Source organism: Balearica regulorum, chromosome 2 (assembly GCF_011004875.1).
Source record: "Balearica regulorum gibbericeps isolate bBalReg1 chromosome 2, bBalReg1.pri, whole genome shotgun sequence".
NCBI lineage: Eukaryota > Metazoa > Chordata > Aves > Gruiformes > Gruidae > Balearica > Balearica regulorum.
Genome location: NC_046185.1, coordinates 82,045,906 through 82,071,404, shown reverse-complemented (window position 1 = coordinate 82,071,404; position 25,499 = coordinate 82,045,906). Strand labels below are relative to the sequence as shown.

The window sequence follows — 25,499 nt, the reverse complement described above, 5'->3', positions numbered from 1 at the left end:
CTGTGACAGTAGGGATGAGTCATTGCGATGCTGTTTCTCTTACGACTGACTACTGTTCTGAAGCCAGATATTAAATTTGAAGCTGGACTTGATAAGTGGTTACCTGTTTGACCTTGGCTTTTCCACAGAACCGTATGGAAAAAAAAAATAGAGAAAGAAGTGTGTTCTCTTTCTCTTACGAATTCCCTTCAGATCTTTCTATACATTATGATGGAAGACTCAAAAAGTTTCTTGTTACATACTTTTAAGAAACAAAAATAAAGGCATTTGTATTTGTTGTCTATAGCTTAAGTCGTACAGTATTCTGAGATTCTAAGGAGTTTTTGTGCCCAATTTAATATGCTGACTGGGAGTACAAGTCAGATAAAATTTCCTGCTAAACAGTTTAGCTGCACAGAACAAGTTGAAGAGGAGCTTCATGGAGAGAAATAACATGGCACTCAGTTTTTGCTTCTGCTGCTATAGACTTTACCAATATATCTTGTAAATTACTCAAATCTTTTCTTCCTTAAGAAATTACACTCATACTGAAGACTAGGATATATATATTGGTTTATATCACTACAATGCCTAGTTTGACCTCTTGAAAAAAGTGTGAACAACCTCTTTTCTTTTTTTGTCTTTCATTTAGAAAATCATGATGCTTCTAAGCAGAAAAGAAGTGCTCATCCTATAATTAGGACTAGTATTAACCTGTCTATCCCTAATATCATCATGACACCATCCTTGGATGAGGTACAGCAGACACTTAATAAAGCTGTCGATAGTATTGTGAAAGTAATGAAAGGAGTTGGACAGTGGAGTAAGGAGAGAATATCCAAGGTTTGTGTCTTTAACAGCGTTACTTAAAACCGATGTTTCAAAACTACTGCAAATAGAAAATGAAATTTTATTTTTTCCCTAGAAGAAAATGTTAGAGAGAAAAGTGGCTGTGTTGCGGTGTGAGAGCAGAGACAGTGATTCTGATGATGGAATGAAAGAGACTGGAAAGAAAAACATACATGGTAATGATAAACTCTGACATCACTCAATTTGAATGTTAGGTAAATATGTGATTTATACAGAATGTGTTAAAGCTTATTAAATACAAGGTGCATCAAAAGTGGTAGAATGAAGGCTTCACAGATTTTAAACTACCTCAGAGAAGAAATAGGATAAAATAACAATGCCAGAGCTTCTTTTTGTGATTAGAAATCAGGCTTGCCTAAAGATACTTGTCTTTGTGTGGGTTTATGTAAGGGGATATTTTGTGCCCCTCAGAGAGTTGTACTGTTTTGGGTTCTACCTGCAGCGTGTGAAAAGCTGTTAGGGTACCAGCTTGGACACCATAGTAGAAATTGTGAATGAGTTTGGAAAACAATTATAGTTGCTATTGCTGCACAAAAGATCTTTCATGATTTGCCAGTGTGGTTCATAACTTGGCGTGTTCAAATGGCATCTTAAAACTAGTGCTGAAATTCCTGTAAGAAGGGTAAGTTGAAGTTAAACAAAACCTGGTACTTAATAGAAATGTCTATATCAGTTGCAGTATCGGTGGAGAGAGAATTGTGTAGAGAATTGAACAGACTAATATTTCTGAAAAGATTTTAACTCAATCTCTTTTGTGATCAGACATGGAATTAAGTTATTGAAGGCATTAATTCAAGAAAATTTAAGATGATATCTTTGGTTGCTGGGTTTTTCTTGTCTGAAATGGTTTAGAATCCAGCCAAATTGCTCTAGTTTGTACTTCAGGTATTTAAAAATATATTGCATCTTTTTAGGTTAGATTCCTCTTATACACCTAAAAAGTGGGAAAGCGATATATGAACTTGTTAAGAAATGAAATTTTTCTTTCAAAACTAAGAATTTCTCTTGGCCAAGATGAAATAAGAAACAATGGTAAATTCAATCTTATGCGTATTTGCTCACTAATAGACCTTCCTTTTATCTTTCTTTCCTTTTGAGGACTGGCTATGATAATTTTCTCAGATTTAATGTTGATTTGTATTTCAAATTGTCAGTTGTGGTCTACCTCATAATTTCTGAAAAGAAACACATTTATGGATTTGCTCAATGCTGACATATCAGTAAATCACTTAGGTGAAGTGTACAGGATAAACGTTGGGGAGAGGTGAGAGAAAAGGAAAGTTTGTATTTGAAAGATTGGAGTGGAACTTGTTCCAAATTTGACAGAAGCAGATGAAGCAAGTTTCCTAAAATGGAGAGGTTTATGAGTTTGTGGTAGTTATATTGGTCACTTAGACTTCTAGTTCCCTTTTTGATTAATATGAACATTTAACTTTAAAATGTATGCTTATTGAAAAATATGTCATTAATTTTTGTCTATAGTAATTTGCTTGGCCTAAACAACATGTCTGTCCTGAAACTGCTTTTGTATTTAAATCTGCCTTTATAGATAGTGTGTCAGATGCAGCATCACTCAGTTCGTCTGATCCAGTGCACAGTCAGAACTACTTCAAGACTGTTTCAGAGAACAAAGAAATTATTAAACTAGTATCTTTACTCAGCACTGCTATTAATTCTACAAAAAGGGTAAGACAATTGAGATGTTAATTTCATATCACTATCCAAGTAATATTAATGTATTAACTTTAGTATCCATGGGCAATAAGGGTAGGCATTTAAAGCAATGGTTAAACATATGAATGGAAAAGTATAGGATGGTGGATGAAAAACAGGTGGCTGCAAATTTGCAAATGTGCTTTAAAAGTGTAACATGGGTTAAGTGTACTCCGTTCAAAAATTTATGAGGTTTTGAATATTACATAAAGTAAAGCTTAAGTCTGATTAAAAACATATCTTCAATTGGTAAAACATAATAAAAAACTCTGGGTGTAGTTGAGTTGTGTGTATTTAATGTAGAACTGGTAGTAATTGTACAAGTGTGTTAAATACAGTTTTATTCACATAGAAATGCCAAAGAAGCCAGAATGACTTCTGGCCTGTTATGAAGAGTTTATGAAGGTTTTTGGAAGAAAAACCTGGTTGTCAGCTTGGCATATGTAAAGTGCTGCATAGGATTTGCTACTGGAGGTTAGGAGATAGCTTAAGAGATATGCTTCATTTCTTTGCCCTTTTCTTATTCTATGCACTCTCTAGTATAAACTGTAGGTATTGAACTTATATGTCTTTGGGGAACTGCATCATTTCCTCCTGGGGCCAGTCCAACCTTACAATGGAGCCTTGCCAGGTGGAAATTTTGGACTCAAAGCCTTGTAACTTCAGTGGTACTAAGCATAACTAGCACAATGAAATACAGGGTTGTGCTGAAGATTAAGGTGCAGTTGATGAGTGGATAGTTATCTTGGTATTTTGATAGTCAATATTTTGTAATTGGAAACTTTTATCATTTAGCCAGGTGCCTGCAAGCACTGTGTTTATCATAAGTCGTGATGTAGATTATCTCTAGTAGCAGTCACCTCTTATTTACTTGTTTAATTAGCTGAAATGATGATGATTTAACTTTGTCTGACATTTTCCTGAACTCCTGAGAACCAGAAAAATAATTCTGTTGCACACTCCTTAAAAGATATTAAAATCAAAGATGCCTGAATTGAGTGCAGAATTCAATGTTAACGTCACCAATGTCATACATGTAAAGAAATTTGTCTCATAACTTTGTTATTTGAGAACAAATTGAGTTACTGCTCTTTGTGTTATGTTGGGCCCTGGAGCTCAGGTTTCGGTTGGTAGTCCAGTAAGTGGTAGGGTACAGCAAGTGTGCTGTATCCTAGTCTTAAAGAAGTATTTTACTTCCCACTGATTCCTAGGATTTTATTGACTGAAGAATCACTTAATTGGAAAATACTGTAACTGATTTGATAAATTGAATGTGATTAGTATATGGTTCCTGGCAAGGCTTTTGTCTGCTAATGGAACTTGCTTTAGCATAAGTTTACCAGCAGCCTTCTGTTTAGCGAGGTGATGCAACTTGCTCCACTATGGAGTTCTTAATGTATTCTAACAAGCAGATGCTAAGAAATTATATGTATGCTATACATATAATGCTGAGAATCTTTCTTTGAACTTTAATATGTTTCAGGAGGTTCTTACAGCTTTGGAGAGTTTTAGTTGTTACCACCATATATGGCAGAGGGACAAGGAGGAAACAATTGATAAGTTAATGATGGGGACACCATTACTCTCTGAATTTGAATCTGAAATTCTGCATTTCCAAGACTTGGAGCTGAAAATCAATTCCGAGCCTGAATACATCTGCGTGGGAGCTATTGCACTGTACACTGGTAGTGTTCAGCTTTCCATTTCTCTCTAGAGACATATACTTTCTGAGTCCTGTAGGAAGGAGAGATGGTGCTTAATTTTGGATGGGTGAACGGCGTTAAAGATGAGAAGGAGAGAGAGAATGGCTGTTTGCTGTTTTGGTTGTAAATGCATGCAAATAAAACACGAATGCCAAGGGTATCTGTGAGGCTCAGCTGGAGTTCGTAGATATTTGCCTATTCTTCTGTCACTGACCCCCATAGGTGCATATTTTATGGGAGTAAGATGATACAATTATGTTGCCTTTCTCCTTGTCTGACTGCATGTAATTAAACAGCTGAAAAGCCTTCTATTTAACATGGTTAGTTAAGTGAAACATGCATGTTGTTGCTGATTCCCTCTTTGCCATGAAAGCCAGGCCTCAAATCTTTACTTTTTTGTAGCTCAGGTTCCACAACACCTAACTAAATTTTTCATAAGCATTTTACACCAGTATAACAGGAAGGACAATTGGGAACTGTGGTGGACTGTAAGAAATGCATGCAAGTGATTTTGTAGTGGATGTCAAATCTGAGGAAGCAGAATGTTCTTTTCATTAGGAAAGAGTGTCATCCAAATGTCTTTGATTATGTCATAACGCAAAGAATTAGAGAAACAGGCTGGCTGTTGAAACTCAATGGAGGCGAGCTAGTTTTGACATTTAATAAATTAAAAAGACCATCAGGTGTGAGAGCTAAGCATGGGAAGAGGCACTGTGTAAAAAAGAAAGACACAAGTGAAATCTGCACAGGGAATGAATAAGTAACAAGGTTGAAATTATATCCAGCTAAAATTTAATGTAATTGCTTGTGTTGGTATTGATTTTTGACTCTTCTGTTGAGCATTGTGAAGAAGAAATTAGAATTTAATGGCAGAGCTTTAGAGAAGTGGACTGGATTGTTGCAAAATTGGTCAGCAACTCAGCAAGACTTCAATTTCTCTCTAAATGTTTGTCACTTGGTTCCACTGATGGTACAGATAAAACTCTGTACATGCATGGTTAGACTGAAAAACCAGAACTGGGAGTGAAGAGAACACATATTGAAAAAAGGTTGAAAGTACATCTTAAAAAACATCTACAATATCTAAATATCTATTAATTGTTCAATGTTTTTAGCTGATCTGAAGATAGCACTGAGAGCAGAAACCAAAGCATGGATGACTTTGCTGGGGTGTCATTGTAATAAGAAGTACCGAACAGAGATGGAAGCAATTCTCACTTTTATAGAGGAAACTGGCAAGAAGTTAAATCACCACATCAAGGATCTGGATGATATAAGAATAGCCATGTCAGCTTTAAAAGAGATCAGAGAACTACAGATCTCCATAGACTCTCAAGTTGGACCCATTGAGGTAGTTAACAGGAATGTTGCACAAGTGGGTACTGTTTCAACAGAGCAATTATTTTGTGGGTTAAAGCTTGACAGTGCACTTTGAAAAGGTATGATTTAATATGTGTTAAATGTTGAGTGGCAGACCTGTTATGTTTCTGTAAACCTTTTTTGCATGGAACTCTGATTTGGACAAATACAAACTTGTTGAGGTGAGAGGTGGTTTAGTGAATAGTGCAGAAATTGAGTGATTTGGGTAAGAGGAAGATGAGAATACAGATATTTAATGCAAGAAAGCTTTTGGTACTTTGTGGAAGAAGTCTGTGTAAGAAAAACATTGATTTTTCTCTTTTTTAAATTTTTTTTTTTTAGCTTATCCTACAGAAGAGGAGGGAAACTAATGATAGGCAGATTATATGAGAATGCGTGACTGCTTTATCAGCTATATAAAGGGTTGAAATAAACAGTTGATTTCCTTGAAGAAATTCACTTACTAGAATATGTTTATTGAACATCTGACAATGTAGGGGCTTCTGGTCAAATGGCAGAATTAAAAACAGATAGTAACTGTTTTTCTGCATTCTTCACCAGAGTATGGATTTAAAAATACTATAGTTTGGCAAAATGCACCATTGACTAGATGTTCAGTAGAATTTTTTTTTTTTCTCCTAGGACATGTTAATGATTCCTTATTGTCCATAATTTTATTGTCAGGGTTGTGTCCTTATTGTTTAAAATTGAAGTAACTTAACACAGAATTCTTATCTACCCAATATTTACAAATCTAATATTCTGTTTTGGAGATGCAAAACCTGTATTTGCTGTCAGACAAATGTCTTGCACCTGTTTTTTCTGATTCTGTTTTCTCTGAGCTGAGGTAAATTATGGAATGCAGTATGTACTTTTATGTGCAAATAATGGAAATGAGCATGGGGCCCTTCCATATTTCGCAGAATACAGCTAAGAAATGTATCAGTCAGCCTTAGAAGCTGTGAGGGTCTCCCTAGTTGTGTGAAGGAGCAAAAATAGGACAAGCAGTTTATGGTGAAAAGCAAAGCATATCTGCAGCTGGAACCTTCTGTGAAATTGTCATAGGTAATGGCATCTCTTAGGAGATGATGTTTTGGAAGTTCCTGCTAAGACCTATCCCGATTTGCCATGTGATGTGGAGCCAAGGCAAAGGCCAAGGATTCCTAAGCTTCAAATTCTGCTCGCAGGACCCATGAGTCCCTAGGCACAAGGAGTTATGCTTCAGATTTTTGAAATGGAGGTTAATGTATTTTCCACATAGTGGCATGGCAGACAGATAGTTATGTTTCCATTTTTGCAGTTTGTCTGCAATTTGATCAAATGGGAAAACTTAAATGGAAATAATTCGACTTTATATAAAAATTTTCAGATGAAACTGTTATGCCACAAGATTCATTGCTACCCTACCCTATGCTAATTTACAGTAAGTGAATTTCAGTTGCGTTTTTGTGAAACTTGACTAAGGGTTTCAGTATGTGGAATATGTTTATATGTTGGTGATGCAAGCGGAGATCAATGTTCTGAGAAAACAAAGGACCATTAAATAGAATTCTGAATGATGAATAGTGATAACATTTGAAATAGTTGCAACGTATTAGTTGTGGTAACTTTTGGTGGGGTTTCCTAATACTTGTTTGTTGAAAACATGAAGTGGGGCTTAAAGGTCTTTATGGAATAGAAGTTTGTTTGTTTTTCTTACTTGAAGGCGTCTGCTTAGATGCTTTCTCCTGGCTCACTTCCCAAAATATTCAGCTTGGGTCATAGCAGATGAGACATGGATTGGAAAAATATTCTCATTAAAATCTATCAGAAAGCAGAATGATATGTGAAAGGTAAGGAGTTAGGGAGAGCTAGCTAGTGTTCCGTTTGATGTTTCTTCCAGTTTGGTATTGGTTTGTCAGATTGTGATAATTGCTATGCAAAAAGAACAGATTTTTTAACAAATCATTCTCTGTTCTTAAAAAATTTAAAAATGTTAGCATACATATAGGTGTAAAATTAACTTCACTTACCATTTTGTGTATCCCGATCCAACCTTCTGACAGGAATCCTATGCAATGTTAAACAAACATGATCTACTTGTGGCCAAGGAAGAGACAGAGAAGGTGGACACTTTGCACTACACTTGGGAAAAACTGCTAGTTCGTGCAAATGAAGTGCAGAATGAGCTTGCTGCTTTGCAGCCAAGCTTCAGAGGAGAGCTTATTAACACTGTCAAGACTTTTACTGAAGACTGTGCACAGTTCTATTCAGATTATGATCAGGTAAGTGTTTATGGTGTATTGCATTACAGGAGTTTTTGAAGAGCACTGGGAACATGGAAAGATTGTGGAGCTGACTAATTAATGGGATGTGCCTCTACTGTCTGAAGAATATGTTTATTCTTGTTAATGTGGTATTTGTTTTCAGTGCAGGGCAGGCTTTGGTTATTTTTTTGTATGTGACTAAAGTACATAATGCTGGCAATCAGCTCTTAAAGATTAAGACTTGAGACTTATAAGGTTTATGATATACAGCTAGTTAGCATGAGCAAATGTGAAGATTGGGATTGATGAGAAATAATGTTAGAATGTAAGAAGCATTTTCTGATGTTAGATATAAGTACAAATGACTTAAGCTCTTATATTCTTTATCAGTAGAATATAATGAGTCAAACTGAACCAGTCTTGTATCATCATCTAAGTAATGCTGATTTTTACTTGAATAAGGAGCTACCATTGCCTAGCTTTTACACTATTATGAAAACTTCTCTATTAAAAAGACAATTTGTGCCTTTTTTTTTTTTTTTTTAATATAAAGTGCTTGTTCAAGTAGGTAACTGTGATCTCTTGGTTCAGTTGTTATCCGATGCAGGGATGGAATCCTGCAGCCGCAAAAATATTTCAGCTTAGCATTTAGAAAATGCTGATTAGAAATAAGTTGTGGCTACTTTCACCCTCTAAATTCACTCTTTATTTTTTTTTTTATTTTTTATTTTTTTAGAGTGGGCCAATGGTGGTTGGTTTAGACCCTCAGGAAGCCAGTGACAGGCTTACTATGTTCCAGGTACTGTTAATTCTAAGACATTGCTTAATACTTATTGCAAGTAAACTAGCACCTGAAGGCTCTGAGAATGAACTAGAGTAGTCGAACTAATTTTCATTGATACATTGGGTTACTGATTGGGAAAAGTCTGTTTTAACTTAATGAAAGCTTAGTTGGTATTTTTTCTATGCATTTGCAAAGAATGCTGGTTAAAATTTGCCTTTTTAGGAAGTAAAAGAAAGGCTGAATAGATAATGATTAATAATTACTAGATTCAAGTATCCTGATGAGAGCCTACTCTTTAGTATATTTGACTATAGGCTGTCCTTCTGTTCATTATTGTGTTTTTTCCTTACAACTACTATTCTACCTAATCTTCTTCCCCTCTCCTCCATTTTTTTAAATAGTATTAAAGGTTTCCATTTAAACTGACTATTTTTCCTGTTGAAAAGTTTCTTTGTACCGTGATTAATTTCTATTCCTGTAATAATGACTTCTAATGGTTTTCCTTTTCCCATAGTGCTATTCATTTGGCTTCCTGCTATGTTCCCTCAGTTAGATTGCAATTGACAATTAAATTTTGTTTTTCTTTGCTGCTTAAACAGTTGTCATTCTTACTTTAACCCTTCAGAATTGCATAGCATACTTGAGGAGGTAGAACTTGCTGTATCCACCTTTTTCTGTTTTTCATATCGTGCTCCAAATCTTTCAAGTGCAAGCTTAGCATTTATTGTTCTATCACTGTGCCACATGGAGTAAATGGCCTCCCTGTCAACTTCTGAAGATGTGACTCCAAGCTACCTAAAAATTACTTTTCTCAAGAAAATTGTTGACAAAACTGTTGACAGTGTAAGTTGTTAGTATGTCCTGTGTATCTTTCTAGTATTTGCTAGATTTTAATCACTAAGGCATCTCGAAGCATAATGCCAGATCTTGAATATTTAGTTATTTAATTTAATTTAATCTTTTTCTTTCTTAGAATCGTTTTGATAATCTTTTTCGGAAGTATATTACTTATACTGGTGGGGAAGATCTTTTTGGTTTACCTGTTACTCGGTATCCTCGGCTGCTTGAAATAAAGAAGCAACTGAATCTGTTACAGAAACTCTATAATCTCTATAACAATGTAATTGAGACAGTCAGTGGCTACTATGATATTCTTTGGTCAGAATTAGACACTGGAAAAATTAACAGTGAACTTCTGGAGTTTCAGAACAGGTGAGAGTGTGGTGCTGTGGTAAAGATGACTAAAGTACTTTTGTTACTTCTTAAATATGATTATAATTGGTTAACACCAATAATCATATCTGAGCATGTATTTGTTCATTGAAACATGAAAAATGTGGATTTTAATTGAAAAATATATCTATTACCAACTTCATAAAATAAAGGAGCCAGTTTAGACTCTAAATGTTGAGCATTATTGTTCCTTAGAGAACTTCTTGGTTAACTTTTTCTGAGATTGGAATATATGTTAAAATTGCCATTTATTTTGTTCACGAAGGGAAATTTCACTTGTTTGTTGTAATATTATTATTCATAAGAGACAGATTCACCCTAGACATCTAAAGCAAGTTAGTGAATTGTTGAATAGTTTTCCTACAAAATGGGATACATTGCCTACATAGAAGCTGAACTTTTCATCAAACCAGGAATTAAATGATTTAAAGAATTAAACCTGCATGTTCTGAGGAGCAGGGTTTTTTCTAGAGCACAGAGCAGCGCATATCACGAGCCTCACCAAAAGATGAAATCAAGATGTAAAGCAATTCAGTTGGTTTTGAAGATTGCTTGAACAAAGTATATTAGAATTATGCAGCTACACTCCTTAAGGGGAGCCTGTAGGTGCTTACCCAACTATCAGACAATGAAATAGACTGGAAACAGATTTTGTCACATATAGAATCTTCAAAATCCAGGTAACCTGAATTTGGAAGGTATGTAGTCTGCTGTTAAAACCATATACTGTGGTTAGATGGGGAACAGAAACAATATTTGAAACTGTTTGAAAAAGCTTATATTATTTCTACGTAGATGCCGTAAGCTTCCTCGTGGTGTAAAGGAATGGCAGGCCTATTTTGACCTAAAGACGACCATTGAGGACTTCAGTGAATGTTGCCCATTGCTTGAGCGTATGTCAAGTAAAGCAATGATGCCTCGGCACTGGAAGCGGATTATGGAGCTCACTGAACACAACTTTGATGTGGAAAGTGAAACATTCAAACTGAGGAATATAATGGAAGTTCCACTATTAAGATATAAAGAGGAAATAGAGGTATCGTGAAGGAAGAGAAATGGATGCATGAAACAAAACAATCTACTTCACTAGTATAGGAGTAACAGTAGTAAGAAGGAAAAGAGAATATTTCTAAAAAAAGAACAGAGAAATGGACTATCACTTCAGCTTGCTGTATAAAATAATGACACAAATATATTGTGCCATCAACGCCTCTCTTTAAATTGTGCAACTTGGCTCAGGAGTTAATTTGTGAGGGTGCCTTGCTTTGCAACATTAAAGATATGAAAAGTGTATTATTATTTTATTTTTTATTTCATATACCTTTTATGTTTTTATTCTGTATTATTTCTTTATTCCTCTAAAGCTGGCAATATTGTGATGAGGTATGCAGATTATCAGCTATGGTGTTTGTATGTCTGTAGATCTTTCCAATTGATACATAGTTGCTCATCAGCCTTACTAGAGTTAAAGGAAATACGATTTGTATACTGGAGACTTGAACCATTCATAGCTTGTGTTGACATCCTATTTATTTAAAAGGATATCTGCGTAAGTGCTGTGAAGGAGAGAGACATTGAGCAGAAGTTAAAACAAGTGATAGCTGAATGGGACAACAAAACATTTATCTTCGCAAACTTTAAAACCCGTGGGGAACTTCTTTTAAGAGGTGACAGCACATCAGAAACAATTGCTACCATGGAGGACAGCTTGATGATTCTTGGCTCTCTCATGAGTAACAGGTAACAGGAAAAGGGAGGAGGGGGGAGATAAAATTATCTCTTTTGGTTTTATTGAACACATCTATCTTTCATGGAGGAAAAGGAAAATAAACATCTAGATAAAAACTAAGACCTTGCTTATAGAATAATAGAATCATAGAATGGTTTGGGTTGGAAGGGACCTTAAAGATCATCTAGTTCCAACCCCCCTGCCATGGGCAGGGACACCCTCCACTAGACCACGTTGCCCAAAGCCCCATCCAACCTGGCCTTGAACACTTCCAGGGAGGGGGCATCCACAGCTTCTCTGGGCAACCTGTTCCAGTGCCTCACCACTCTAACAGTAAAGAATTTCTTCCTGAGATCTAATCTAAATCGACCCTCCTTCAGCTTGAACCCATTATCCCTTGTCCTGTCACTGCACTGCCTGATAAACAGTCCCTCTCCAGCTTTCCTGTAGGCCCCTTCAGGGACTGGAAGGCCACAATTAGATCTCCCCAGAACCTTCTCTTCTCCAGGCTGAACAATCCCAACTCTCTCAGCCTGTCCTCATAGGAGAGGTGCTCCAGCCCTCTGATCAGCTTCATGGCCCTCCTCTGGACTTGCTCCAACAGCTCCATGTCTCTCCTGTAGTGGGGCCACCAGAGCTGGACGCAGTACTCCAGGTGGGGTCTCATAAGAGCAAGTAGAGGGGCAGGATCACCTCCCTTGACCTGCTGGTCACGCCTCTTTTGATGCAGCCCAGGACACGGTTGGCTTTCTGGGCTGCAAGCGCACACTGCCAGCTCATGCTGAGCTTTTCATCAATCAATACCCCAAAGTCCTTCTCCTCAGGGCTGCTTTCAATCCATTCCCCACCCAGCCTATAGTCGTGCTTGGGATTGCGCCGACCCATGTGCAGGACCTTGCACTTGGCCTTGTTGAACTTCATGCAGTTCACATGGGCCCACCTCTCCAGCCCTGTCAAGGTGCCTCTGGATGGCATCCCTTCCCTCCAGCGTGTCTACCACACCATGCAGCTTGGTGTCGTCAGCAAACTTGCTGAGGGTGCACTTGATCCCACTCTCCATGTTGCCGACAAAGATGTTAAACAGTGCTGGTCCCAGTACCGACCCCTGAGGAACACCACTTGTCACCGTTCTCCACTTGGACACTGAGCCGTTGACCACAACTCTTTGAGTGCGATCATCCAGCCAATTCCTTATCCACCCGGTGGTCCATCCATTGAATCCATGTCTCTCCAATTTAGAGACAAGGGTGTCACATGGGACAGTGTCAAATGCCTTGCACAAGTCCAGGTAGATGATGTCAGTTGCCCTTCCCTTATCCACCAACGCTGTAACCCCATGCTTGTCCTTGAACTTTTCATGGGCTTGTTCTTATTGGCTGTATCCCTCCAATAAGTTCTTTTGAAAGCACTTCAGACTTCCTGGATAATCAGCTGGACAGCTTTCATTGATGCAAGAAAGTGGTGATGAGCATAAAGGGGAACACTGCCAGGTTGTGGCAGTCATACTATAGGCATTACAGGCACTGCTACTCTGCCCTCTGTGATAGGTCACTGCCTCATGCCAAAGGTGCTGAAAATCCCAATTAAAATCAGTTTGTCTGGTCTCACATGCCGAAGCCTGCACGTAAAATAAGGAACACAGAACCTGATCAAGCAGATGTTCAAAAGCAAGGATTCAGTTGATAAGGTCCTCTGGGAGTCTTGCAGCTTTCAAGATGTTGCATAGTCCCTTTTTGAAACCACTTTACTGTGAAATTGAAATCTTGCTCCTATTCAGCTTCTACTGGATCAGAGCTGTGCTACACACCATGTGTACAAAGCAGCAAGTTGGAGCTGATTTGGTTTGTAGCTACTAACTAACTGAATTCAGTCAAGTATAGGTTTCTGTACTTTAACTTGACAAAGGTACAAGCAGCAAAATTATTCTTCATCCTTACCAGTAAAGTGCTGGTTTTCAAGAGACTTCTTTCCTTCTTGAAATAAAGCAAGTGTCTTCTTTTTATTTTAGATACAACACACCCTTCAAGACGCAAATTCAGAAATGGGTACACTATCTTTCCAACACAACAGATATTATTGAGAACTGGATGACTGTGCAGAACTTGTGGATTTATTTAGAAGCTGTTTTTGTCGGCGGTGACATAGCAAAGCAGCTTCCAAAGGTCTTCAGACATGACATGCCTTTTTTCAGTTTGGTCTTCTATATTTTAAGAATAAAACTTAACTGTGGTGTCATAATTGATGTAGTAATATACACTTCATTTTTTTGGTACTTAACAAAACTAATCTTGCTAAGAAATTAGATAAACAATGCCAAAAGAAGTATGGTGTTAAAATTGTGTTAGTTGATCTTTTTATTTCTAGATTGTAAAATTGTTAACCAATATGTGTTTATGTTGTGCCCACTAGTACCCTAGCCTAGTTAGGCTAGCTTAGTAATACTTACCACTAGCCTAGCAGTACCTAGGAATCCTTATCTTAAACTTTCTTACATTGCTTTTCAAATTAAAAATCAACTTTAGGTTTAGAAAAAATCTTCAAATTTGAAGCATGCAATTCAACCATAATGACTTTTCTGTCTTTTTCTCTAAGAATGATTGAAAGAGAAAGTAGATACCAAGCTTGACAGTCAAGCATAAAATCAGCTGTATCGTGTAAGCAAGAAAAAATTGTGTTTTTCTAAAGATTTTTCAGCTTAGAAGTTGAACACAGGATTACTAGTGAGAAAATTACTGGTGAGGTTACTGGGTGCCAATTCTGCAAGCAAGTGCCTTTTCCTTCTTTTCCTTCCTCTCCCTCTCTTCCCTTCCACATTTACTATCATGTTTCAACAGGAAGCAAAGCGTTTCTCTAACATTGATAAATCCTGGGTGAGGATCATGACGCGAGCTCATGAAACACCTAATGTTGTCCAGTGCTGCATTGGAGATGAAATCATGGGACAATTACTGCCGCATTTACTAGAACAGCTTGAAATCTGTCAGAAATCACTCACAGGGTAAGATTACTACAAAACCACAGTCTTGGGCAGATGGTTGTGAATTGTGTAACTAGGGCAAGACCAGTTGCTTGTGTCCCATGGACTTTGCAAAGATCATGTTTTTATTCTACTATGAATTCAGTTGAACTGAGCAAAGAAGTTAGCAGGAGCATACAACACCTCCAAAGAAATTGCTAGCAAGTCACTGAGAAGTATTTGATTTGTGACTAAACTGTCATTCACTGTCTATGTCTGCTGAACCCAAAGTTTGTTTCAGCCTAGTTTCAATTGAGGAGATAGTCTAGATCTGCATGTCCTATTCAAACCCTTCACAAATCTGAGAGAAATTCAGCATGAGAGACCTAAATAGCAAGTAGCAGACTTAATGTAAAAATAATTTTATTTTGGTTTAGTTTCTTTTCTTTTTACAGGTGCTTACATTATAGCAAATAATAAAAGCTTTCCATGAAATTATTTCTGATGCTAAGAGAGTAGCTTTAAAGCAGGTGCTTAACATGAAGGTATGATGGATAAGAATTGTTGTCATTGCCACTGCTAAAAATTGCAATGATACATTGTGAGAAATGCCATCTTTAAAGAGGAAAGTATGTATAAATTAACCTAATTGACTTACCATCTACCCTCCCCCTACCAATTTTTGTTAAAATGCAGGTACCTGGAGAAAAAGCGCCTCCTATTTCCACGATTCTTCTTTGTGTCAGATCCTGCTCTCTTAGAAATTCTTGGCCAGGCATCAGACTCTCACAATATACAGGCACATCTGCTGAACGTCTTTGACAATATTAAAAATGTCAGGTTCCACGAAAGGGTATGTACTCCCCATGCTTCAATGTTACATTCTTTCAAATTAACAATACATGATACTTGTTAAATAAGAAAGCTACCTGGGTGCATATGGCATTCAACTGTTTTACCTCACCAAGCTCATCAACTATTTGATGCTGCATAGGCTTTCTTCATTTAAGGCTTAACTTCATAGCTTCATTTTACGCAATAGGAAAACTCTATATATAATAGCAAAAACTTGCACCAGTGCTTAGTTTCAGAAAAAAACACCCAGCTACTGAACTTTCTTCTGTAGCTTAATATAGGCTAGCATCCTCTCAGATCAGCTTCTGATTCTTTATGAGCATATTTGTATTTTCAGATTGCCTGTTTTTGTACTTTTTAATTCATTTTTGATTGCAAGAAAAAGGTATCTAGTCTGTCACCTGTTTCTGAGTTATACTTAATATCCCTTCAAACATACTGTGTGAAGAACAATTTTCTTACACCCTTTACGAGAACAGATAGCAACAATTGTTTTTCCTGTGTACGTATACATTTTCTTAGAAATTCACTACATCTCCATGCATTTCAAATTCCTTTGACTGACCATGTTCCTTAACTTCTGTGTTTTCATTATTTTTGATTGTAAGGCTGTAAATTTTGTTAGTCTATTAACCCACCAGCAATGGGGAAAGGTTTCCTTTATTGTGACTGGAAAGTGGATGTTGTCATTGAAACTGAAATGAAATTCAGGAATTGTCAGTGTATTGGGGTTTGTCTCCTTGTTCAGATGACAGTGCTTTGTTTAAAGCCTTTCTGCACACCAACAGCAATGATTTAATTGTTTTTACATTTCACTGCACAGGTTGGTATAATTTATTAGTTACCTAAGTAAGTTTAATGAAGTGATGGCAGGAAAATCAGACAGTTATGGTAAAGATAGCAATAAATCTATAAACACAAAATGTTCTTGCTTTGCTTTTTTTAGATATATGATCGTATATTGTCAATTAGTTCACGAGAGGGTGAGACTGTAGAGCTGACTAGACCTGTAATGGCTGAAGGTAACGTGGAAGTTTGGCTCAATTCTCTGTTGAAGGAATCCCAGCTGTCACTGCATCATGTTATTCGTCAGGCAGCTGCACACATCCAGGAAACTAGTTTCCAACTGACTGAATTTCTGTCTACTTACCCAGCCCAGGTAATATCGTTGTTAAATTAATGAAGAATTGTTCACAGATACATAGCACATTGATTTTTATTTTTTTTTTCCTTGTCTTTGCAATCAAAATTGCAGCCAGGGTTATAAATGCAAAACTGACATTTGAATTTATCTTAATCACCTCAGTCTTTTGAGTTACACTTTACATATCTGAAACAAAAAGAAAAGTTACCCTGAAGCTCTTGTTCAAAAATAATGCTGAATGAAATAAATTAATGCAATGGAGTTAACATTGTTTCTTTACAAGCTTAATACTTGACTACTGAAGGAAAAGTAATAAAATTGTATGTTTGTTTATATATTCAGGAAAACACTATATATTACTAAAAATTTGGAGTTAAGGGTACTGCTGAGGGAAAATTATTTTCTTAGTAAAAGCTTCACTTATGTTCAGGAATGTTGTTGGAGAGGGAATAAAGAGTTTGTGAATTATTGAAAAAATTTAAAGTGAATCATTAATTATTCATTGATTATTATTTATATATAAAAAGTATATTAGTTTATATATAATATTTTTTGTAAATTATATTGAACAGTTTTATCAGCAGTGCATCGTAGGCAGTATCTACAAGAGTGAAGTGTGGACTTAACTATGTGTTTATCAATGATGTTGGAACACATAAAACAAATGCATGGATTGAATTACCTCTAGATGGATGCAAGAAAAAATAATTTTATACAAATAGTAGCAGAACCATTTATTTAGTTTATCTACGTCTGTGTATGTACATTTTAAGTGAAAGAGAAAAGATTATGAAGCATATGCTTTTCTGTTTCCTAAGGTTGGGTTGTTGGGAATCCAAATGATTTGGACAAAAGACTCAGAAGAAGCTTTGACTAATGCCAGGTATGATAAAAAAATTATGCCAAAGACGAACCAATTTTTCCTGGATCTTCTAAACAGGCTGATAGATATGACAACAAAAGACCTTAGCCCAGTCGAGCGAGTTAAATATGAGACATTAATCACTATTCATGTGCATCAGAGGGACATTTTTGATGGTCTGGTAAGTACTGAAAAATTTACTATGAGTTATGAGGTGGTTTCCATGTAAAGCAATGTGAAAGGACAAGAAGAAAATACTACCATATCTATGAACTCCTGCCTCTGAAATTAAATGTTTAACTTAATGACTGTAATGATTATGTAACCTGGAGTATTATAAAAATGCTGATGTTGCTTCAGTCCATGTCTTAGCTTCCCGTTAAGTAATTCAGTGGTTTTTTTGTTTTTTTTTTTTTTTTTTTTCCCCAGAAGCAGTAGCAGAATTTTATAATGCTTTGTGTTGGCTGACTTAAGTTAGATTCTTCTGTTGCATGATCATTTAGGCACTTCTTTTTCCTCATACATTGTGTTGCAAGTAATTGTCCTTTCTCTGGACTACATTGTGAGTTTTGAGGAGTAAATAGAATGAATGTAGAGTTATAGTACAGGAGAAAAGTTTGAAATTGATTGAAATTACTATCCCCTCTGTTCTAGTTTCAATAGCATACCTAATTATTACTTAGAGATTTATTTGTTCACTTCACACCTTCTCATGCTGCCACAGAATACTAAAATTAGGAAAATGAAAGCATTTACTGCTTAAACAATTAAACTTCTAAACCAGCATGCCCTTTTACCTATAGGAAGCTCTGGACCTGACTGAAATTAAGCTGTCTGAGAAAAGAATTACTGACTTTTAACCCATTGCTGATAGGCAGGCACCTATCTTTTCATTGTAGAACCTGTTGTTTCTAGTTAAAATCATCTCATGTAAAATATAATTTTTTAGATACAACCTGCAGGACATATTTTTTAATCCTGTTTTAATATTCAATTGTCAACTTTTTAAATTACTCCCAGCTGTTGAATTTCTTAACTAATATCTGCACCATGACACTGTCTTGAAATAACTTTTTTTCAATTTGCATATGATTTCATACAATTCTCCTGACTTTTTTTAAAATCAGGTATCACATTACATGTTTCCTACTCATGTGAAAATAAAATGGTAGAGATGAGTAAAAGAAATGGTAATTTTAATGTTAACTGAACTTAATGACTTTTGTTTGAGGCTTATGGACTGTTCATTTGCATTTAGAATTTTGACACGCTCATCTAAAGTTTGAAGTTCCCTTGCCTTAGTATGGGTTTCAGGGACAGCAAGAACACATTAGCAATTTTTGTGGTAAAAATCAGGATAGGGTCTCCGCTATTCTTGTGTTACTAGCTGTTCTTTATGCTTTTCATTGTGATTGCAGTGCTGCCTTTGCCGTACTGTTTAGATGAGACAATATAAATGCAAAAGTAAATGTTAACCATGAATACCACTGCCTTTCTTCCCCTCTTTTCTTAGTGTCGCATGCATATCAAGAGCCCTACAGACTTCGAGTGGCTGAAACAGTGTAGATATTATTTTAATGAAGACTCTGATAAAATGATGATTAAGATCACTGATGTGGGTTTCACATACCAGAATGAATTCTTGGGCTGTACCGACAGGCTTGTCATAACGCCTCTTACAGACAGGTGAAAAAGACTGATTTTATTCCTTTATTCTTTGAGGCCAAACCCAGGCTTTTACAAGAGAAAGTTAGTCATTCCTATTGGGTGCAAAATAGATCTCTGCAGTTAATCCTTCACAGTCTTATCAAAGTCAATATTTTTACATGGAATACATGAATACTTTTGTTTCTATGCCTTATAATGTGAATAACTTCCACCTTAATTTCTGCCACATACTTGCGTGATCCCCACATACATGATGGATGGGACTCTGATTCTCATGTATGTGAGGCTAGTATATCTGAGGATCAGGTACATCCAACAGATACAATATGTAGAGGGAGATACAGGATGAAAAAAGGTGTTTACAGGCAAGCTAATGACAACAGCTTAGGAAGAATAGACAGGAAAAACAATTTTATTCAGCTGCAATAGACTGGAGATCTTTGATCTAGAAGGATGTTGAAAGAATTGCAGTCCTATTAATGGAGAGGTCTACCTACCTAACTGGAATAACACAAAGAATGCTTCATAAGCTATCATTTGCAAAATAAGGGCATTGGGTGGTGGTGGTTGTTTTTTTTGTTGTTGGTTTTTGTTTTTGTTTTAAACTATTCCATACAGTAAATTCCAGAGCTTCTCTTTAGATATAATTGTTCACTGGTGTTTTACTGCATTACACATAGAAGTTTTATTTATGAAAATGGGATGCACTGTATGATCAAATATTTGAAGGTGGATGAGAAAAGAAAGGTTAGCTGTTTTTCATTATTATATTCCACAGTATAATGTGCTTCAGAACTACTTCAGTTAAAGTAATTCAGGATCTAAGCTAACCAAACTAGACTAGGCAGTATCTCTGTATCTACTTTCTTTTCTTCTCATGATCTTTCAAGTTGTTGATTGTTGAGATTTATCTGTTCTTCCACTTTATGTATGAGGAAACAAACCTTAATATTACCTTCATCAGAGGCTGAGTGAAGGGTTTTCCTTCTTCCTGCTTTAAATTGTAATTAGAGGCATGTAATTTCAGCAGTTCCCTTGTCTCCTTAAATCAGACCTTCCTCATGTAACACATTTGAGTAAGTTTCTCTGATACTGTACAGAAAACTGCACTGCAGCCCATTAGGTGATTATAGCCTGTTGCCTTTTAGATGTTACATCACTTTGGCTCAAGCTTTAGGCATGAACATGGGTGGAGCACCTGTGGGACCTGCAGGAACTGGAAAAACCGAAACCATCAAAGACATGGGACGGTGCCTTGGAAAATATGTAGTGGTCTTCAACTGCTCAGACCAGATGGATTTCCGAGGACTTGGGAGGATCTTCAAAGGTAAGATGTGGACCAAAAGGTCAACTGTATTAAGTGCAGTATAACTAACCAATCAAAAGAAGTGATTGTGTCGCTATACTCAGCATTGGAGTGGCCTCACCTCAAGTACTGTGTGCAGTTTGGGGGTCGTCAATGTCAGAAGCATATAAAAATATTAAAATGTGTCCAAAGGAGAGCAGCAAAGATGGTGAAAGAACTAAAGGGCGTGACTTATGAGGAACAGCTGAGTGTACTAGGTTTGCTCATCTTAGAGAAAAGGAGACTGAGGGGGGCCCTCAGTGCTGTCTACAACTTCCTCATGAGGGGGAACAGACAGGGAGGTGCTGATCTCTTCTCTCTGGTGTCTGGTGATAGAACATGAAGGAATGGCTTAAAGCTGCATCAGATTAAGTTCAGATTGGATATTAGGAAAATGTTCTTCACTGAGAGTGTGGTCAAGCACTGGAACAAGCTCCCCAAGGAAGTAGGCAAGGCCCCAAGCTTGTCGGTGTTCAAGTAGTGTTTGGACAACACTCTTAGATATATGATGTAACTTTTAGGTAGCCCTGTGTGGAGTCAGGAGTTGAACTTGATGATCCTCATGAATCCTTTACAGCTCGGGATATTTTGTGATTATATGATTCTATGGACTTTGTGAAAGTTACAAATGCTAAGAGAACATCTTTATAAAACAAGGTCAACACATATTCAGCAGGTGGTTTTCTGACTTTTAATAAATGCAAGTAATTAATATCTTGTTATGAATGTAAAATACATTTGCAACACTGGCTCAGGAAACAGAAATGTCTGAAGACATAAGACAGTTTATGAAAGGATACATAAGGACACTTAAAATAATCAAGGAAGACTGCCAGTACAAAAAAGAAAAAGCTGTGAAATTTATTGCTGAACTGGTGGAATGTGTTGGATTCTCATTTCGGTATTTTTTCTCCTTCAAATGTCAGAGTTCTTATCAGTTGAAGTAAGTGCATGAATAGCGCTATATATGTTAAAAACAATTGACACAGCTTACTTAAGTTAGATGCAGATCACTTTTTTTTTTAGGGACCCGAAATTGATACCTGTCAGTCATGGCAGATGTTGAATTAGAGATCAAGTGGAAGTCCTTGACTGTTGCATTGTTGCAAGTGACTGTGTTGATGATTTTTTGTTTTGTTTTCCCCAAATATGTGAGGAAGAATGCAGTTCTGGCACAGACTGACCCTTAACTTCTTTCCAGGTGAAATCAACTTTATTGTTCATTTTCATCTGTGCAATAAGCTATTGACTTCCCATCATACTTTGATAGATTTATTGCAGGGATTATGTTAGGGTGGTAGGGAGGAACAGGAAAACATCTGAGATACTGAGAGAAGGAGCAGAAATCAAAGGATATAGCATCCTAGACAAGCTTGAGGACTGTTGGAACTTTGAGAATTCTTGTTTGAAAAAGAATTAAACTCTTTTCCTTGTCCCTTTCCCAACCCTCGAAAATATTTTTTTTTTTTTTCCTGAGGTAGATTAACCTGATTTTTAACTTATGACTTGCACCAAAAAAGGGGTAACAACATAATGGTCAGATGCTTAGTTGGTTTTCTTTTTGAAGGTCTTGCTCAGTCTGGCTCCTGGGGTTGCTTTGATGAATTCAATCGTATCAATTTACCAGTACTATCAGTAGCTGCACAGCAAATTGCAATTGTGTTGACATGTAAGAAGGAACGCAAAAAAAGCTTTCTTTTTACTGATGGAGATAATGTGGAAATGAACCCAGAATTTGGCATCTTTCTTACTATGGTAGGTATTCAGTAGATTTCTAATATGCCGGTGATGGTTGTACAATAATTGCTTCTAACCTGGTATGTTAATTGTACTTGCTAACTCTGTCACTCAGCTCTTAGAACTCACTGACTGTTTAAGAATATTGAGCATTACTAGAAAGATAGTTTACAGGTCTTATTTCAATGACATCATGCACATGCAATTAAAAAAATGCAGCCAGCATTGTAAATACAAGTTGTTATCTCAATGTCAGATTTACTTTTGCATGCTACATTCTGGTTCCCAAAGTGTGCTTTTTGCTACAAGTACAGAAAAATGGCCATAGAGATTGTGGTGGGTTGACCCTGGCTGGAAGCCAGGTGCCCTCCAAACCCGCTCTATCGCTCTCCCTCCTCAGCTGAACAGAGGAGAGAAAATGTAATGAAAGGCTCGTGGGTCGGGATAAGGACAGGGAGAGATCACTCACCAATTACTGTCATGGGCAAAACAGACTCAAGTTGGGAAAAAATTAATCTAATTTATTAGCGAGCAAAACAGAGTAGAATAATGAGAAATAAAATCAAATCTTAAAACACCTCCCCCCACCCCTCCCTGCTTCCTGGGCAAAACTTCACTCCCGATTTCTCTCCTTCCTCCCCACCAGTGGCACAGGGGGACAGGGAATGGGGGCTGCAGTCAGTTCATCACATGTTGTCTCTGTCTCTGCTGCTCCTTCATCCTCAGGGGGAGGACTCCTCACACTCTTCCTCTGCTCCAGCGTGGGGTCCCTCCCACAGGAGACAGTCCTCCACCAGTGTCTCCAACATGGGTCCCTCCCATGAGGTGCAGACCCTCAGGAACAGACTGCTCCAGCGTGGGTCCCCCATGGGGTCACAAGTCCTGCCAGCAAACCTGCTCTGGCGTGGGCTCCTCTCTCCACGGGGCCACAGGTCCTGCCAGCAGCCTGCTCCAGCGTGGGCTTCCCACAGGGTCACAGTCTTCTTCAGGTGCATCCACCTGCTCCAACGTGAAGTCCTCCATGGGCTCCAGGTGGATATCTGCTCCACTGTGGACCTCCATGGGCTGCAGAGGGACAGCCTGCCTCACCAGGGTCTTCCCCATGGGCTGCTGCAGGGGAATCTCTGCTCCGGCACCTGGAGCACCTCCTCCCCCTCCTTCTGCACTGACCTTGGTGTCTGCAGAGTTGTTCCTCTCGCATCTTCTCACTCTTCTCTTGTGGCTGCTGCACACAGGTTTTTTTTCCCTTAACTGTGTTACCCCAGAGGTGCTACCACCATCGCTGATGGGCTCTGCCTTGGCCAGCAGCGGGCCCGTCTTGGAGCTGGCTGGCATTGGCTCTGTCAGACACAGGGGAAGCTTCTAGCAGCTTCTCACAGAAGCCACTCTTGTAGCCCCGCCCCCACTATCAAAACCTTGCCCCACAAACCCAATACAGAGATATAGGTAGAAGTATCCAGTAAAAACAGGACATATGAACCAAATACAGATTTGAAGTGTTTGGCTGGAATGTTTTTCATACCTCATGGATGTAAGAGAGGCTAAAATGCTGTAAAGATTTGGTGAGAAATCTGCATGGCAATTAATTTTTACATGTGATTTAAAGCCAAAAAAATATTTTTGTCTAACCAGATTATGCACTCCTTTGCTGATTCTTCTGTTTGTGCAAAGTGTAGTCAACTTCAAAACCTATTCTTCTCTCCAGAATCCAGGATATGCTGGACGGCAAGAACTTCCTGAAAACTTAAAGATCAACTTCCGTTCGGTGGCTATGATGGTTCCTGATCGTCAAATCATAATTCGTGTCAAATTGGCTAGTTGTGGTTTCATTGCTAATGTTGTATTGGCAAGGAAATTCTTTACATTGTACAAGCTATGTGAAGAACAACTGTCAAAGCAGGTGATTATTTTCATAAGAGGAAAAATTATCTTAGGGAAAAACTATATATGATGTCACAAATTATTAGTATCTATGTGAAGCAAATGGAAAAGTTCCTGTTCACTACATAAGCTAAATGACACTTGCAGTTTAGTAGTGTAACCCTCTGCTGTCCTGGAGAACTAACTCCTGCTACAATTTTTCTGTACAAGAATGGGACTGTCCTTCAGAATACTGCTTATTATTAAGATTTAGCTTTAATGAATGGTGATGATTGTGGCAAATAAAGGGCTTATATATTAGTTAGTCTTACAGAGTGAATTGAGAAGTGTTTGGTTTGTGCTGCCTGCACTTGTTTAGATATTTCTCAAATAAAATCAGTTTCCAAGGTCCACAGAGAATTCAAAATACTACTGCTCATTTATTTCTTAATAGTCCTTGGGAACCTTATCTTGGTTCAAAGACTTGTCATTACATTTCTTTTTTCTGTCACACCTTACAGTTTAGTAGATGGTAGCAGAGGTGGGGAATGAAATCACCCATAGGCATATACTCAAAAGCTAGTTGTTGGGTGTTTGGAGGCATGTACCACTTCTCATATATATACATATGTTAAATGATAAATAAGAATTGTTTTATCCTAATTAACTCTGGGAAAATTTTCCCAAACTTTGTATATCTTCTAGGTGCATTATGATTTTGGCTTGCGGAATATATTGTCAGTGCTACGTACATTAGGAGCAGCAAAAAGAGCAAACCCCACAGATACTGAATCTACCATTGTCATGCGTGTGCTGAGAGACATGAACCTGTCTAAACTAGTAAGTTCTGAGGGCCTGGTAAATTAATTAAACTGCACTTTGGAGCTATGTGGAGTTCTTTTGGAAATACAATTTAAATCTGTTAAGGTGATCACTAGAAGATTGGATGTGGCCTTTACACTGAAGCTAGCTTGGAAATGTTCCATTCTCTGAATGGTCTTGGATACTGGATTTGGCTGGGATAGAGTTAGTTTTCTTCATCGTATCTTGTATGGGGCTGGGGAGGGAGGGAGAGAGGGGCTGTGTGGTGCTTGGCCTACCCAGGTTAAACCACAACACCTTGAATTGTTCAGAATTTTTTTTTACATATTTCCCCTGCTACCTGTAGAAATAAGTGACCAAATAGAGTTCTATGTAGTAATCTATTTAAAACCTTTGACCTAAAGTATTTAGTCACTCTCTTGAAATAATCTGTAGTACCATCTTATCCATCTTAAATAGCCAACAAAACCTCTTCTGTTGCTGTGATATTCATCTCCTATATTATCTTTTTTTACACCTTAGACAAATAATTTACTATTTGTATAAATGTTATTGCTAAAATCTACTTTAATTTACTGCATTCCAGTCTGTATGTTAGCGGTTTATTTTCAATAACTTTTGATTATTGGAAGCA

At 37.3% G+C, this 25,499-nt stretch overlaps 1 protein-coding gene across 2 annotated transcripts in view; it reads left to right on the top strand.

The window, feature by feature from the left end:
- DNAH5 (dynein axonemal heavy chain 5) overlaps positions 1-25,499 on the top strand; it is a 152,280-nt gene that overhangs the window by 59,992 nt on the left and 66,789 nt on the right. For both annotated transcript variants that reach the window (XM_075744824.1, XM_075744825.1), the window contains 20 exons: positions 632-822; positions 905-1,004; positions 2,399-2,535; positions 4,046-4,247; positions 5,381-5,616; positions 7,670-7,888; positions 8,607-8,669; positions 9,628-9,866; positions 10,683-10,923; positions 11,428-11,627; positions 13,625-13,778; positions 14,451-14,614; positions 15,269-15,425; positions 16,374-16,586; positions 17,390-17,614; positions 18,947-19,119; positions 20,250-20,428; positions 22,014-22,201; positions 23,889-24,083; positions 24,749-24,883. In XM_075744824.1, coding sequence (XP_075600939.1) covers positions 632-822; positions 905-1,004; positions 2,399-2,535; positions 4,046-4,247; positions 5,381-5,616; positions 7,670-7,888; positions 8,607-8,669; positions 9,628-9,866; positions 10,683-10,923; positions 11,428-11,627; positions 13,625-13,778; positions 14,451-14,614; positions 15,269-15,425; positions 16,374-16,586; positions 17,390-17,614; positions 18,947-19,119; positions 20,250-20,428; positions 22,014-22,201; positions 23,889-24,083; positions 24,749-24,883 — 3,611 coding nt within the window. The remainder of the gene's footprint in view (positions 1-631; positions 823-904; positions 1,005-2,398; positions 2,536-4,045; positions 4,248-5,380; positions 5,617-7,669; positions 7,889-8,606; positions 8,670-9,627; positions 9,867-10,682; positions 10,924-11,427; positions 11,628-13,624; positions 13,779-14,450; positions 14,615-15,268; positions 15,426-16,373; positions 16,587-17,389; positions 17,615-18,946; positions 19,120-20,249; positions 20,429-22,013; positions 22,202-23,888; positions 24,084-24,748; positions 24,884-25,499) is intronic.